Source organism: Psammomys obesus, unplaced genomic scaffold, assembly GCF_907164565.1.
Source record: "Psammomys obesus unplaced genomic scaffold, mPsaObe1.curated_primary_1811, whole genome shotgun sequence".
Lineage (NCBI taxonomy): Eukaryota > Metazoa > Chordata > Mammalia > Rodentia > Muridae > Psammomys > Psammomys obesus.
In genome coordinates, this window is record NW_026586383.1 from 503,592 (window position 1) to 515,626 (window position 12,035).

General features: G+C 46.9%; 1 protein-coding gene across 1 annotated transcript in view; it reads left to right on the forward strand.

Moving 5' to 3' along the window:
- Positions 1–456: 456 nt before the first annotated feature.
- The window catches only part of Elp6 (elongator acetyltransferase complex subunit 6), a 16,043-nt gene continuing 4,464 nt past the window's right edge, over positions 457–12,035 (forward strand). Inside the window, exons 1-5 of the mRNA XM_055601656.1 lie at positions 457–622; positions 2,904–2,982; positions 5,901–5,971; positions 7,159–7,280; positions 9,437–9,638. Coding sequence (XP_055457631.1) covers positions 569–622; positions 2,904–2,982; positions 5,901–5,971; positions 7,159–7,280; positions 9,437–9,638 — 528 coding nt within the window. The 5' untranslated portion in view covers positions 457–568. The remainder of the gene's footprint in view (positions 623–2,903; positions 2,983–5,900; positions 5,972–7,158; positions 7,281–9,436; positions 9,639–12,035) is intronic.

Sequence of the window (12,035 nt, forward strand, 5' to 3'; positions counted from 1 at the left end):
GGTACCGAGAACCAAAGGCTGGTCCTCTGAAGGAGCAACACGAGCCTTTAATAGCTGGGCATCTCTTTAGGCCCATGGCTTTTGCTTTTAGACACAAAACTTTTCAGAATGCAATTCAGTGCTAGTAAGTTTCGTTGTTTTTCTGCTTTTTTGCGAAGACCGCCCCACTCTCCATCATCTTCCCAGTATGTTCCACGGATCCAGCCCAAGTTTGTGTGCAACACTAAGACCCGGAGGTGCGGGGCCCAATGCAAAGAGGAAGCTCGCTCATCACGCTAAGCCGTGAGGGAGCGTCGGCACACGTGTAACCACAACTACAGAGCCCAGCCGAAAAGCCCATTACTTGAATGAGGGACCACTCTACCGCTCAGGAGGGCTGAGACGCGTGCGCACGCATTTGCCCAGCAACACCACAGGCCGGAGCCTGATTGGCTGACGCGGGGAACGTGGGGTGGGATCACGCACGCGCGCCTTCTAGCGCGTGAGCACGCTCTCGCGCGCGTTGCTCTTGGGCCTTCATTCTTTCTGTAGAACCATTTTTTTTTTTTTTTTTAAATCTCAGTTCGCAATGTTCCCGGAACTCAATAACCTTCTCAGCACCGCCCCAGACAGGACCGAGCAGGTAAGGTGTCAAGCGGCCCGGAAGAGGGCGGGTACCCGGATCGTGCGGGAACCTTGCATCCGGCATGCTGCGCGGTAGAACAGGCGCGGCTGCCGTAAACCCAAGGCATCTGGGAGTTGTAGTTTGGAGAGGGCTCGCCGAAGCTGCGGCTGTGTGCCGGCCCTGCAGGAGATGAGCTTTTGTTGAGTGTTCGTAGGGTCTTTGTGTGCCGTTTCCAGCCCCCAGGACCGTGTACTTCATACCGTGTGCGCTGTCGCCCAGAGGCAGTTGCAGGGCAGGCCGAAAAGAGAGCCTGCCGTGAGTCTCCCTCCACCCTGGAGCATTCTGCACGTTGCGTGGAACACTGCTGCCACTCTGCCTAGTTCTGATGGTGTCTAAGAACTGTTCAAGGCTCACCATCTGGTTGCATTAAGCCTTGAGCATAGCCCGTCCACTCTCTTTTCCTCAGCCTCCTCACTGTCCACGGAACCGCGAAGTCCACCTCTCCCAGGAGAACATCTCTCTGTCTTATTCTATAGTTTGCAATGAACATACCGTGTGTGACAAGCCTTTTGTTGGGCTTCAGACCCGGGACAAACAGCTAAGGTGTCTTTTGAACCAAGGCGGACCTGACCTCCAAGTTCTCCCAGCACCCCCGCTGCTGACTGTAGCCGGCATACCCTGCTCTCTACCCTGAACTCTCCAGTCCAGGGGCTCGTTACTATATAATCCAGACATTTTAGGTCTCCCCTCCTTCTTTCTGCGTGGTTTTTTTTTTTTTTTCTGTCTCTCTTCTCTCTCTCCCCCTCTCTGCGTGCGAACCTTCCGTCTCCCCCTGCATGGTGACTTCTCTGGTCCCGTTCTTTGGGACCAGTGAGCCCGCCAAGAGCTGCTCCCAATACACCTGCATTTATATACTTTAACTTGCCTTGAATTAGCTCATCTCGTTTCTTGTCACCTTTTATAAAATCTATGGTGCCAGGCAAATTGTGACTTTGAATAGATCCTTGTGGATTCTGTCTGCCCAACAGTTCTTGTCTAGCCAAGTCTCCAGTAAGCTATGGCTACTTTTCGAGCTGCTAGGGCCTTTCCCCAGATCCACAATGACAACAGGAAATGACCACAGTGCATGGGGAAATGTCTTCAAGGCCAGGCAGTGTGGTTTGACATTCTGTATGTGTATGTATGGGGGGGGGGGGGGGACACAGAGACCTTAGGCACCTTTGCCTAAAGTTGGCACAGCGTTGATGTGATGTGTGACACCCCTTGAGCCCGATGTTGCCTGTCACAGAACTAGGAATGGCTGGAGTAGGTAGCTAGACGATGCTGATACCGTCTTTATAGGGCTTTCCAGGGATCACTGTGCTGAGTCCAGTTTGAACCAAGGCCATTGGGAGATCTTTGTTATCAGAGGCCCTTGTCAAGAACTGGGTCAGGGTATAGCACAGTGGATAAAGTATGTCAAACCAGGCCTGGTGGCCCACGTCTTTTAATTTCAGAGAAACCCTGTCAGGAAAAAACAAAAAGAAAAGAAGCTATGTCCAAGCCAGGCAAGAGGGCACCTGTAATCCCAGCACTGAAGAGATGGGATCCCTGGGGCGGGCTGACAGGCTACGTTAGCTGAAATTGGCCAGTCACTGATAAACACAGTGGAAAGCAGCTGAAGAAGATATGACTTATTTTTAATTTTGCATGCTCCTGTATATGCATATGGGTGAAGGTGTCTGAAGAGGTGAGAGGTATTGCTGCATCTGGAGCTAGAGTTATAGGCAGCTGTGAGCTGCCTGATGCTGGTGTGGGGAACCAAACATAGTCCCCTGCAAGAGCAGCATATACCCATAACTTGTAAGTCATCTCTCCAGTTCTTCAGCTCTTGGTCTTCCTGTGTGTGTGCTCCCACACACGAAGTTGCATGCACTGGTGTGGGTGCGGGGTCAGTCCTCTTTGTTCTGAGTCTGCGTTCACTGAGTACACTCGCTGGCTCACCAGCTTGCAGACACCCTGTCTCTGCTTCCTGTGTCTCCGTAGAAGCTGTGAGCTTACAGATGCTCACTACTGGGTCTGACCTCCCTCAAGTTCTGGGAATTCAAACTCAGGTCCTCGTTATTTCACAGGGAGTGTTTTACCCTCTGAGCCATCTCCTCAGCTCTGATGTTTATTCATTATTGAGTTAATTTAGTATATATAACGTTAACAAATGGCTGTGCAAGTGTAGAAATGTACAAAACTGACTTAATTTCTTTGCTGGGGCTCACCTCTTCACAGGGGGTCTAATTCACCATATGTTCTTCTTAACTTTCAGGGGAAACTAACTCTACTCTGTGATGCCAAGACAGATGGCAGCTTTCTTGTGCATCATTTCCTTTCTTTCTACCTCAAAGGTATGTAACTCCCTGATGCTATAGAAAAGGAAACCCAGGTCTGGAGAGATGGCTCAGTGGTTAAGAGCGCTGGCTACAAGCTACACACCTTTAATTCCAGCACTCAGGGAGGCAGAGGCAGGCAGATCGATGTGAGTTTCAGGCCAGTCTGGTCTATAAAGTAAGTCCAGGACAGCCAGGACTACACAGAGAAACCCTATCTTGAAAAAAACCAAAAAACAAACAAACAAAAAGAGCACTGGCTACTCTCCCAGAGGATTTAGGTTTAATTTCCAGCACATGTGGCTGACAACCATCTGTAACTTCAAATTAAAACAGAAATAAGTAATTTAGCAGGCATGGTGCTAAATTTTATTCCCAGCACTTGGGAGGCATAGGCAGGTGGATCTTTGAATTCAAGGCCATCGTGATCTACAAAACCAGTTCCAGGATAGCCAGGGCTACACAGAGAAACCCTGTCTTGGGAAAACAAAAACACAAACAAATTAACAAACAAAAACAAGAAAAGGAAACTAACAACTAAGAAAATTGAGAAGAAAACCCTAAGAAAGCAATGGGAAGAGCATTGACTTGCGTTGGCTTTGGTGTTTGGATAATCAGTAAACTATTCTATTAGGTAACAGGTCATCTATTATATAACAGGTTATTGGAGCATCATTACACCCTGCCAAAGAAATGGCATGTGCCCATCAGATCTACTTTCCTTCTCCATCCACTGTGTAGTAGCCACAACTTCCTCTGAGGTGGCGTCCTGACTCAGGTGTTTCTTGGTTCTGTGTTTAAGTCTCAGTCCTCCCCAGCCACATTGACATTTGTCATTGCATTAACTGCTTCCTAAAGAATATGGTCACTGTTGTTTACATTCGGAAATACATTAGGAAAGTCTCTCCCTCCATTTTTTGGTGGTGCTATTAATGCGAGAGTATCCTGTAGCCCATGCTATCCTTGAACTTGCTATGTAGCTGAGGATGATCCAGAATTTCAGCTCCTCCTTTCTCCAACTCTCAAGTCCTTGAAATACAGGTGTGTGCCATGGGTCCTGGTTTTATTCAGTGCTGGGGATCCAACTCAGTGCTTCTTGAATACAGGTCAGGGTTTTGTCATCTTAGCTACATCTCCAGCACAGGACTCAGTCTTCGTTGGATTCTCCTTGAGGATGCATTCCACCAACCACGATAATGAGGTAGACGTTTGGCATGCCTCATTGTAGTAATTTACAGCTTTGAAGTCATTTTTTTTTTCAAATGATGTGATTTTTCAATGTAGAAAAGCAAAGTAATCTATGATAAATTATTTGAATGAGTAAGGCTCAGTTAAGTAGCTGTGGTTTCTTGAAGTTTAATTCTAGTTCTTATAAGACTTTATCAGTTGTATTCCTGTATCTAAACGGTTAACACAAAAAAAGTTATAAAAGAGACATGATTTACAACAGAACAAAATTAAGTACCTAGGAGTTGCAGAGGTAGTGCATTTGGTAAAATCCTGCTGTGCAAGCATGAGGACCTGAGTTCAGATCTTCGGCACTTCCAGAAAAGCCAGATGTGGTACAGATCTGTAGCCACAGCAAGAGGAGAGGGGAGGAGTTGTGGAGATTCCTGGAAGCTTGGTGGCCAGCCAGCCTAGCCAGTGAGCCCCAGCTTCAGTGAAGACCCTGTTTCCAGAAATAAGACGGAAAACAATAGAGCATGACACCCGATCTTGGCCCCAGCACACAGGCACAGTGGTACAGGCATGAAGACACATGCTCACGCATGTGCACATGCACACAGAATGCTTACAGGGAGATAGCTCAGTTGGTAAAAAGCACTGTCTGCACTAACCTAGAGACCTGAGGTCAATCCCCAGGACTTACATGGTGGAAGTGAAGAACTCGCAGAGGTTGTCATCCATTTACACTGTGGTACATACGCACAGTCCTTCTTCACCCCAGACAGATAAATAGATAGATAGGTAGATGATAGATAGATAGATAAACAGACAGGCAGATGGACAGACAGATAGATAAGTAAATGCAATAACCAAAAAAAGAGATGGAGATGTAACTTAGTAGATCTGGGTTTAATATCCAGTACTAGGAAACAAAATGGAAAAAGTACATTTGGCTTCTAAGATGGCTCAGTGGTTAAAAGCACTGTCACACAAGCGTGGCAACCTGAGTTCAATGTTTGGAACCTGTGTGAATGTGGAAGAAGAGAACCAACTCCACAGACTTGATCCCTGTGTAGATGGTTATGAACCACCATGTGGTTGCTGGGAATTGAACTCAGGACCTCTAGAAGAGCAGACGGTGCTCTTAACCACTGAGCCATCTCTCCAGCCCCCTTGGTCTCTGATTTCTATATATTGACATCATGTATACACACAATAATAATTTTTTAAATGTGTCTTAGGGGCTTGGAGTTGTAGCTCAGTTTGTAGAGTGCTTGCCCAGGGTTGATTTCCAGCACCATGTAAGCCCAAGTATGGGAGCTCATGATGGTAATCTTGGCACTCAGGAGTTAGAAGCTGGAGGAGTAAGAGTTCAAGGTCAGCAGGTGTTAGTTGCATAAGCCCTTAGTCCCAGTATTCAGGAGGCAGAGGCAGGCAGATTTCTGAGTTCCAGGCCAGTCTGGTCTACAAAGTGAGTTCCCGGAGAGCCAGGGCTACACAGAGAAACCCTTTCTCAAAACAAGACAAACAAACAAATAAGAGTTCAAGGTCATCCTGGGCTATATAGGGAGCTAAAGACCAGTATGTGTCACATGAGATCCTATCTCAAAATAAAGAGAGGGCAGGGGTGCCTCTTAGCCTGAAATTAAGCACAAGTATATCATAGTTCCAGGCCTCTGGGTATTGTCTGGACCTACTGCACTGCTCCTGTTTCCAGAGGAATGAAGTATTTGTGTCTGGTTGTAAGCAGAGGATTTTTTGTTTTCTAGCTAATTGTAAAGTCTGCTTTGTGGCACTAGTCCAGTCCTTCAGCCACTACAATATTGTGGGACAGAAGCTGGTGAGTACCCCTGTGGTGACATCCCTTCCAACGAGCATGTGTCGTGCATGGCCTGGTACGGGGGTTTCGCTCTTTCTTTGTTGTTTTGATTTTTTTCTAGGCATGTTTTCTCTGTGTAATCTTGGCTGTCCTGGAATGGGCTCTGTAGACTTTAACCCCAGCACAGGTAGGTCTCTGTGAGTTCAAGACCAGTTTCGTCTGGATAGTGAGTTCTAGGACAGCCAGGGCTGAGTTGTGAGACACTGTCTCAAAAGCAAAACCAAAAAAACAGCAACAAACAAATGAAAGAAAAGGTATCTCACCTAGCAGGCACCCATCCTTAGTTAGCACTCAGGAGGTAGAGGCAGGAGAACAAAAGTTCAGGGTTGGGACTGCAGAGGTGGCTCAGTGGTTAAGAGTACCTAGTGCTAGCCTGGTGCACACCTTGAATCCCAGCACCTGGAGGTAGAGGCAGTGGGAACTCTGTGAGTTCAAGGCCAGCCTAGTCTACAAAGTGAGTCCAGGACAGCCAGGGTTACACAGAGAAACTTTGTCTTGAAAAACAAAACAAAAAACTAACAAAAAAGTTTTTGGGGCTGGAGAGATAGATGGCTCAGTTGTTAAGAGCACTGTCTGCTCTGCTCTTCCAAAGGACCCGGGTTCAATTCCCATCACCCACATGGCAGTTCACAACTGTCTGTAATGCCAATTTCAAGGGATCTGACACCTTCACACTAAATGCACATAAAATAAAAATTAAATAAATTATTAAAAAACCAGTCATTGGAAAAGAGTACTTAGAGGATCTGAGTTAGCTCCCTGGCAGGGAGCTTACATCCTCCTGAGGCAACTGCACACACACACATAATTAAAAAGTAAAAATAATCTCAGCGTTCAGGAAGCAAGGTTGGCAGACCTCTCTCTCTCTGAGTTCAAGACCAGCCTAGTCTGCAAATTGAGTTCCAGGACAGTCAAAGCTACACAGAGAAAAAAAAAGGTCAAGGTTATGCTCTGCTACATTTTGAGTCAAGGCCTGCTGGGGATACCTAAGCCTTGTCACAAACCTCTGAAGGCGGAATGGGAATAGACAGGAATACTTCCTCAGGGTTTGAAATATGTCTTGTGCTGTCTTATTAGTCAGTATATAGTTTCTTTGAAAGGTTCCCCACAGGGCACAGCAATTCATTCTGTTTTTTTGTCACCCTTAGGGTGTCAGCCTGACAGCGGCACGGGAACGCGGGCAGCTTGTGTTCCTGGAGGGCCTCAAGTCCTCTGTGGATATCCTTTTCCATGCTCAGGACAAGGAGCCTCATCCCCTGCAGTTTCTCAGGTCAGAACCTACGTGCTGGTGGGCGGTGCCAGATAAGGGCCGCTGTGTTGTGTGGGAAGGCAGAGGTGACTCCTGGGATCAGACACTTCCCCTGCGTTGCTATGTGTCAGATATCCCTTGGCTGTCATCATGAAGCCGATGGTAGGTGGTACCCAGAGCTATAGAAAGCATCATTAGCTGGGAGTACAGCACAGCGAAATGCTCTCTGATAGTGCCTCAAACCCCTCGTGCGCCCACCTTTGCTCCTTCTTGCCTTCATATAGAAGCTAAGGGTCATGGGCCAGTGACCTGTTTTTGCAAATATGATTTTATTGGAACTGTATTTGTTTATTAGCTTATTGTCCCTTGTTGTTTGGCTTTATAGCGACAGACTGGTAGAAAAATTACCTGTAAGCCTAAATCTCTCTCTCTCTTTCTCTCTCTCTTTTTTTTTTTTTTTTTTTTTGAAACAGGGTTTCTCTGTGTAACAGCTCTGTCTGTCCTGGAATTCACTCTCTAGACCTGGCTGGCCTCGAACTCACAAAGATTCACCTGTCTCTGACTCTTGAGTGCTGGGATTAAAGGCTTGTGCCACCAACACTCACTTTTTAAAAAGCTTTTCTCATATTCTTTTTTTTTGTTTTGTTTTTAAGATTTATTTATTTTGTGTATGTGTGCTCTGTTTGCATGCATACCTGCATGCTAGAAAAGGGCATCAGATTACATTATAGATGGTTGTATACATCAGATGTAACTACAACAGATGGTTGTAGTTACCATGTGGTTGCTGGGAATTGAACTCAGGACCCCTTAAAGAGTAGGCAGTGCTCTCAACCACTGAGCCATCTCTCCAGCCCTGCCTAAACATCTCTTATGTGACTCTTTAACAACAGCAACAGAAAATTGTTGCCATCTCCTTTTCTTCATCACAGGTCTAGACTGGCTGTGCCCGTCTTCTCAACCCTTCTGAACAACGGCCTCTAACTGGCTGCTATTCCTTCTCTTTCTCAGAGGACACCGTGAAAGAGCTCTCCCCATTGCCCTTCAGATACACCTTCATGCAGTGGCTGGAATGCTATGTGTGTGGGACATATTCCTTAGCACCTGGCATTGCTTTTATCATCTGACTGCAGGGGCTGGTTATACAGGATCCCAGTGTGTGGGGAACTGTTCTTATTAGTGAGGATAGTGAGGATAGCCCTGGTTACCCTGGGTGCTGGGCTCCATTCCTCCTCCCACTGCTGGGAAGTGACAGCTTGCAACATCCCTGGGGAAGATGGGGGTGGGTTGGTGGTATGTGTCAGAAACATGTTGGTTCCTCATTATACCAAAAGCCTGTAGACAACCACCCATCACCAAGACACTTGAATTGCTGTTTAACTTCCTCCGGCAGCTCAGGGTCTCCTGGGGAGGCCTCTTTGCTTGCCCATTCTGACTTACTCTTCTGGATGCCACAGCTCGTGGATTGGGGCTGTATGGTTCTCTCTTTTTAATTTTATGTCTTTCTTTTGAGACAGTCTCACTGCCCTCCCCAGGCTAGCTTCCAGCTTTCTACTGTCCCACTTCTATAGGTATGAACCGCCATGTCAGATTTTTATACTACCTCTTCAGGACCCTATTTCTTCTGGTTTGTCCATTTTTTGTACCCAGTAGACCTTAGAAAAGACTTGAATTGAAGTACAATCAAATTTATTTGTGTGTGTATGTGTGTTTATTTTCTTTTCCAGCTTGCCAAAGACTATTATGCAGCCTTCTCCTCCCTTCCTTGATGCCACTTTGTCCCATATAAACATTTGTAGAGCTGGGCCTGGTGATACATGTCCATAATGCTAGCCCTTGGGAGGTAGACACTAGGATAATGAATTCCGGGTCACTTCTGAAGCATCCCTCTATGAAAAGAAGAGAAGAGCTGGGGCTCTAGCTCAGTTGATAGTTTGCCTAGTGTGCGTGAAGCCTTGCGTTGGACCTGGCACAGACCAGGTGTCGTGCATGGTAGAAAGCACTTAGGATGTGGAAGCAGTAGGGTCAGAAAATCAAGGTCACCCTTGGCTACATAGTGAGCTCGAGGCCAGCCTGGGATTCTCGAGACACTGTCTCAAAATAAAATAAAACAACCCCATGACATTTGTAGAGTGTGACTGAAAAAAATCTCTGACGACTTTCTCCTGTGTTTCTAGGGACGCCAGGGCAGGGAACCTACAGTCGCTGTATGAGTTTGTACAGGACACCCTGACGCCTGCGGACAGTGGGGACACTCCATGGAAGTACCCCGTGCTGTTGGTGGACAACCTCAGTGTGCTGCTGAGCCTGGGCGTGGGGGCAGTTGCCGTGCTGGACTTCATGCAGTACTGCAGGGCCACGGTGTGCCGCAAGCTGAAGGTACCGGGAGACAGAGTCAGTGCCCTGCTGTGCTCCCTGAGAGCCTGCGCCTGTGTGTTGTGCTTTCTTTGTCCGTCTGCTTTGAGTTTAGCTTTCCTCTAGTAGACCAGAAAGTCTTTGTCCTGCCCATCCTACTTCCCCCACGTGGCACTGCTAAATAATAAGCCTCTCAAAATTACTGTGTGACCGTGAAGTATTCTCTGCCTGTGTGCCCAGTGGGTCCCTCTTTAGTGAGCTTTGAATATCAGCTGAAAGAATGGCTCATAACTGCTTTGTGTTTTCTTCCCTCATGGCGAAAGTCCTGGGGATTGAACACAGAACCTTTCACTGAACCTTTTTAAAAAAAATGGTAACGTAGGGCTGGCTAGGATGTAGCTCAGTTGCTAACATACTTAAGTAGCATGCATGAAACCGAAGGTTTGATATCCAGCACTATATAAACTGGGTATGGTGGTGTATGACTGTACTCTCTGCATTTGGGAGGCAGAGGCAGGAGGGTCAGAAGTTCAAGGTCAGCTTCAGCTACATAGTGAGTCCAGGCCAACCTGTGATACATAAAATTCCAGCAGGTAACCTACAGCTGTACAGTACATGATATCACGTGTCTATAACCCAGGACTTGGGACGTTGTGGGAGAAGGGTTGTGAATTTTAGGCCAGGTAACAGTGCTTACTGCAGAAGCCTAATGACTTGAGTTTGAGCCCCAGAACCCACATAAACATGAAAGGAAAGAAAAGAACACACTTCACAAAATTGTCCTCTGACCTCCACACTTGCACTGTGTGCGTGTGCCAGCACCCTTCACATCCGCCTACATAAGCTAATAAAAAAAAAAGGCAAGAAGAAAATAAAACAAATGAGTGAGAGGCCGAACATGACAGCATTATGTTTATAATCCTCAAACTTCGGCCAGCCTGGACCACATAGTTCCAGGTCAGCCAGGACTGTGTAGCAAGACCATGTCTCAAAGAACAGAAAGACCTTGAGTGAAGTGAAGCTTGGTGTCTGCCCACAGTGGCCACTGTTCACTGGGTGATGACACAAGCTATAGGAACTCGTTAGTGAGCATTGTGTGGAGAGAGAGGCCAGACTCAGGGTGCAGAACAGTGAGAGAAGTGAAATGAATTAGCAGGGGTGTTACCAAAGCTGTGTTCAAGGGACTGCTGTGACTGTCTTGGCTACAGTTACAGGGCCAGGATCCAGTGACACAGAGAGGGAGGGAGAGACAGACAGACAGAGACAGACAGTGTTGAGAGCCATCATGGAAGGAAGAAAGGGCAAGGGGCTTGGAGACCATTTATTTGACGAGACTAGCTGCCCCCCTGAGCGCCAGGGCCCCCATCTTCACAACGCTCCAGAGTGCCACAGGGTTACTTGTGCACTGCTGTGTCTGGCTTTTGAGGCAGGGCTTCATGCACTCCAGGCAGGGTGACCTTGAACTTGCTTTGTAGCTAACCTTGTACTTCTGATCTTCCTCTGCCTTCCAAGTACTGGAGTCCCGGATGTGTGCACTACACTGACTTCACATCCGCCCTTTTGTTTTTTTAATATTTTCTTATCTGTCTTTATGTCTATTTATTTGGCTTTTTAAAAGACTTACTTGTTTATTTATTATTTATACAGCAGGCAAGAAGAGGACACCAGATCTCATTATGGATGGTTGTGAGCCACCATGTGGGTGCTGGGAATTGAACTCAGGACCTTTAGAAGAGCAGCCAGTGTTCTTAAACTCTGAGCCATCTCTCTAGCCCTTATTTGGCCTTTTTTGGGACAGTTTCTTTGTGTACCTATAGCTGTCCTGGAACTTGCTTGGTAGACCAGGCTCACAGAGATCCAGAGATCTCTTGAACTCACAGAGAGCCAGCTGCCTTTGCCTCTTGAGTGCTGAGATTATATGGACTGATTGTTTTAATTTTCTGGTTATGTGTGTGTCTGTGTAGGTATGTGCGTGTGCATGCAGTATAGGGGAGCTGGATCCCTGCAGCTGGAGTGGCTGCAGTTGTGAGCTGCCTGACGTGGGTGCAGGGAACTAACCCTGGGGCCCACGCAGGAGCAGTTATTAGCTATTAACTGCTGAACCATCTCTAGTCCTCAGATCTCTTTGTTTTGTTTCATTTTTTTGGCTTTTCAAAACAGAGTTCCTGGGTGTGTAGCCTCAAACTCACAGAGATCCACCTGCCTCCGGAGTGCTGGGATTAAAGGCATGTCTTCACCACCATCCCTGGCTGATTTTTGTTGTTTTAAAGACCTGTCTGTCCGTCCGTTCGTCCGTTCGTCCGCCCATCCATCCATCCATCCATCCATCCATCCATCCATCCATCCATCCATCCATCTATCTATCTATCCATCCATCTATCTATCTATCTATCTATCTATCTATCTATCTATCTATCTATC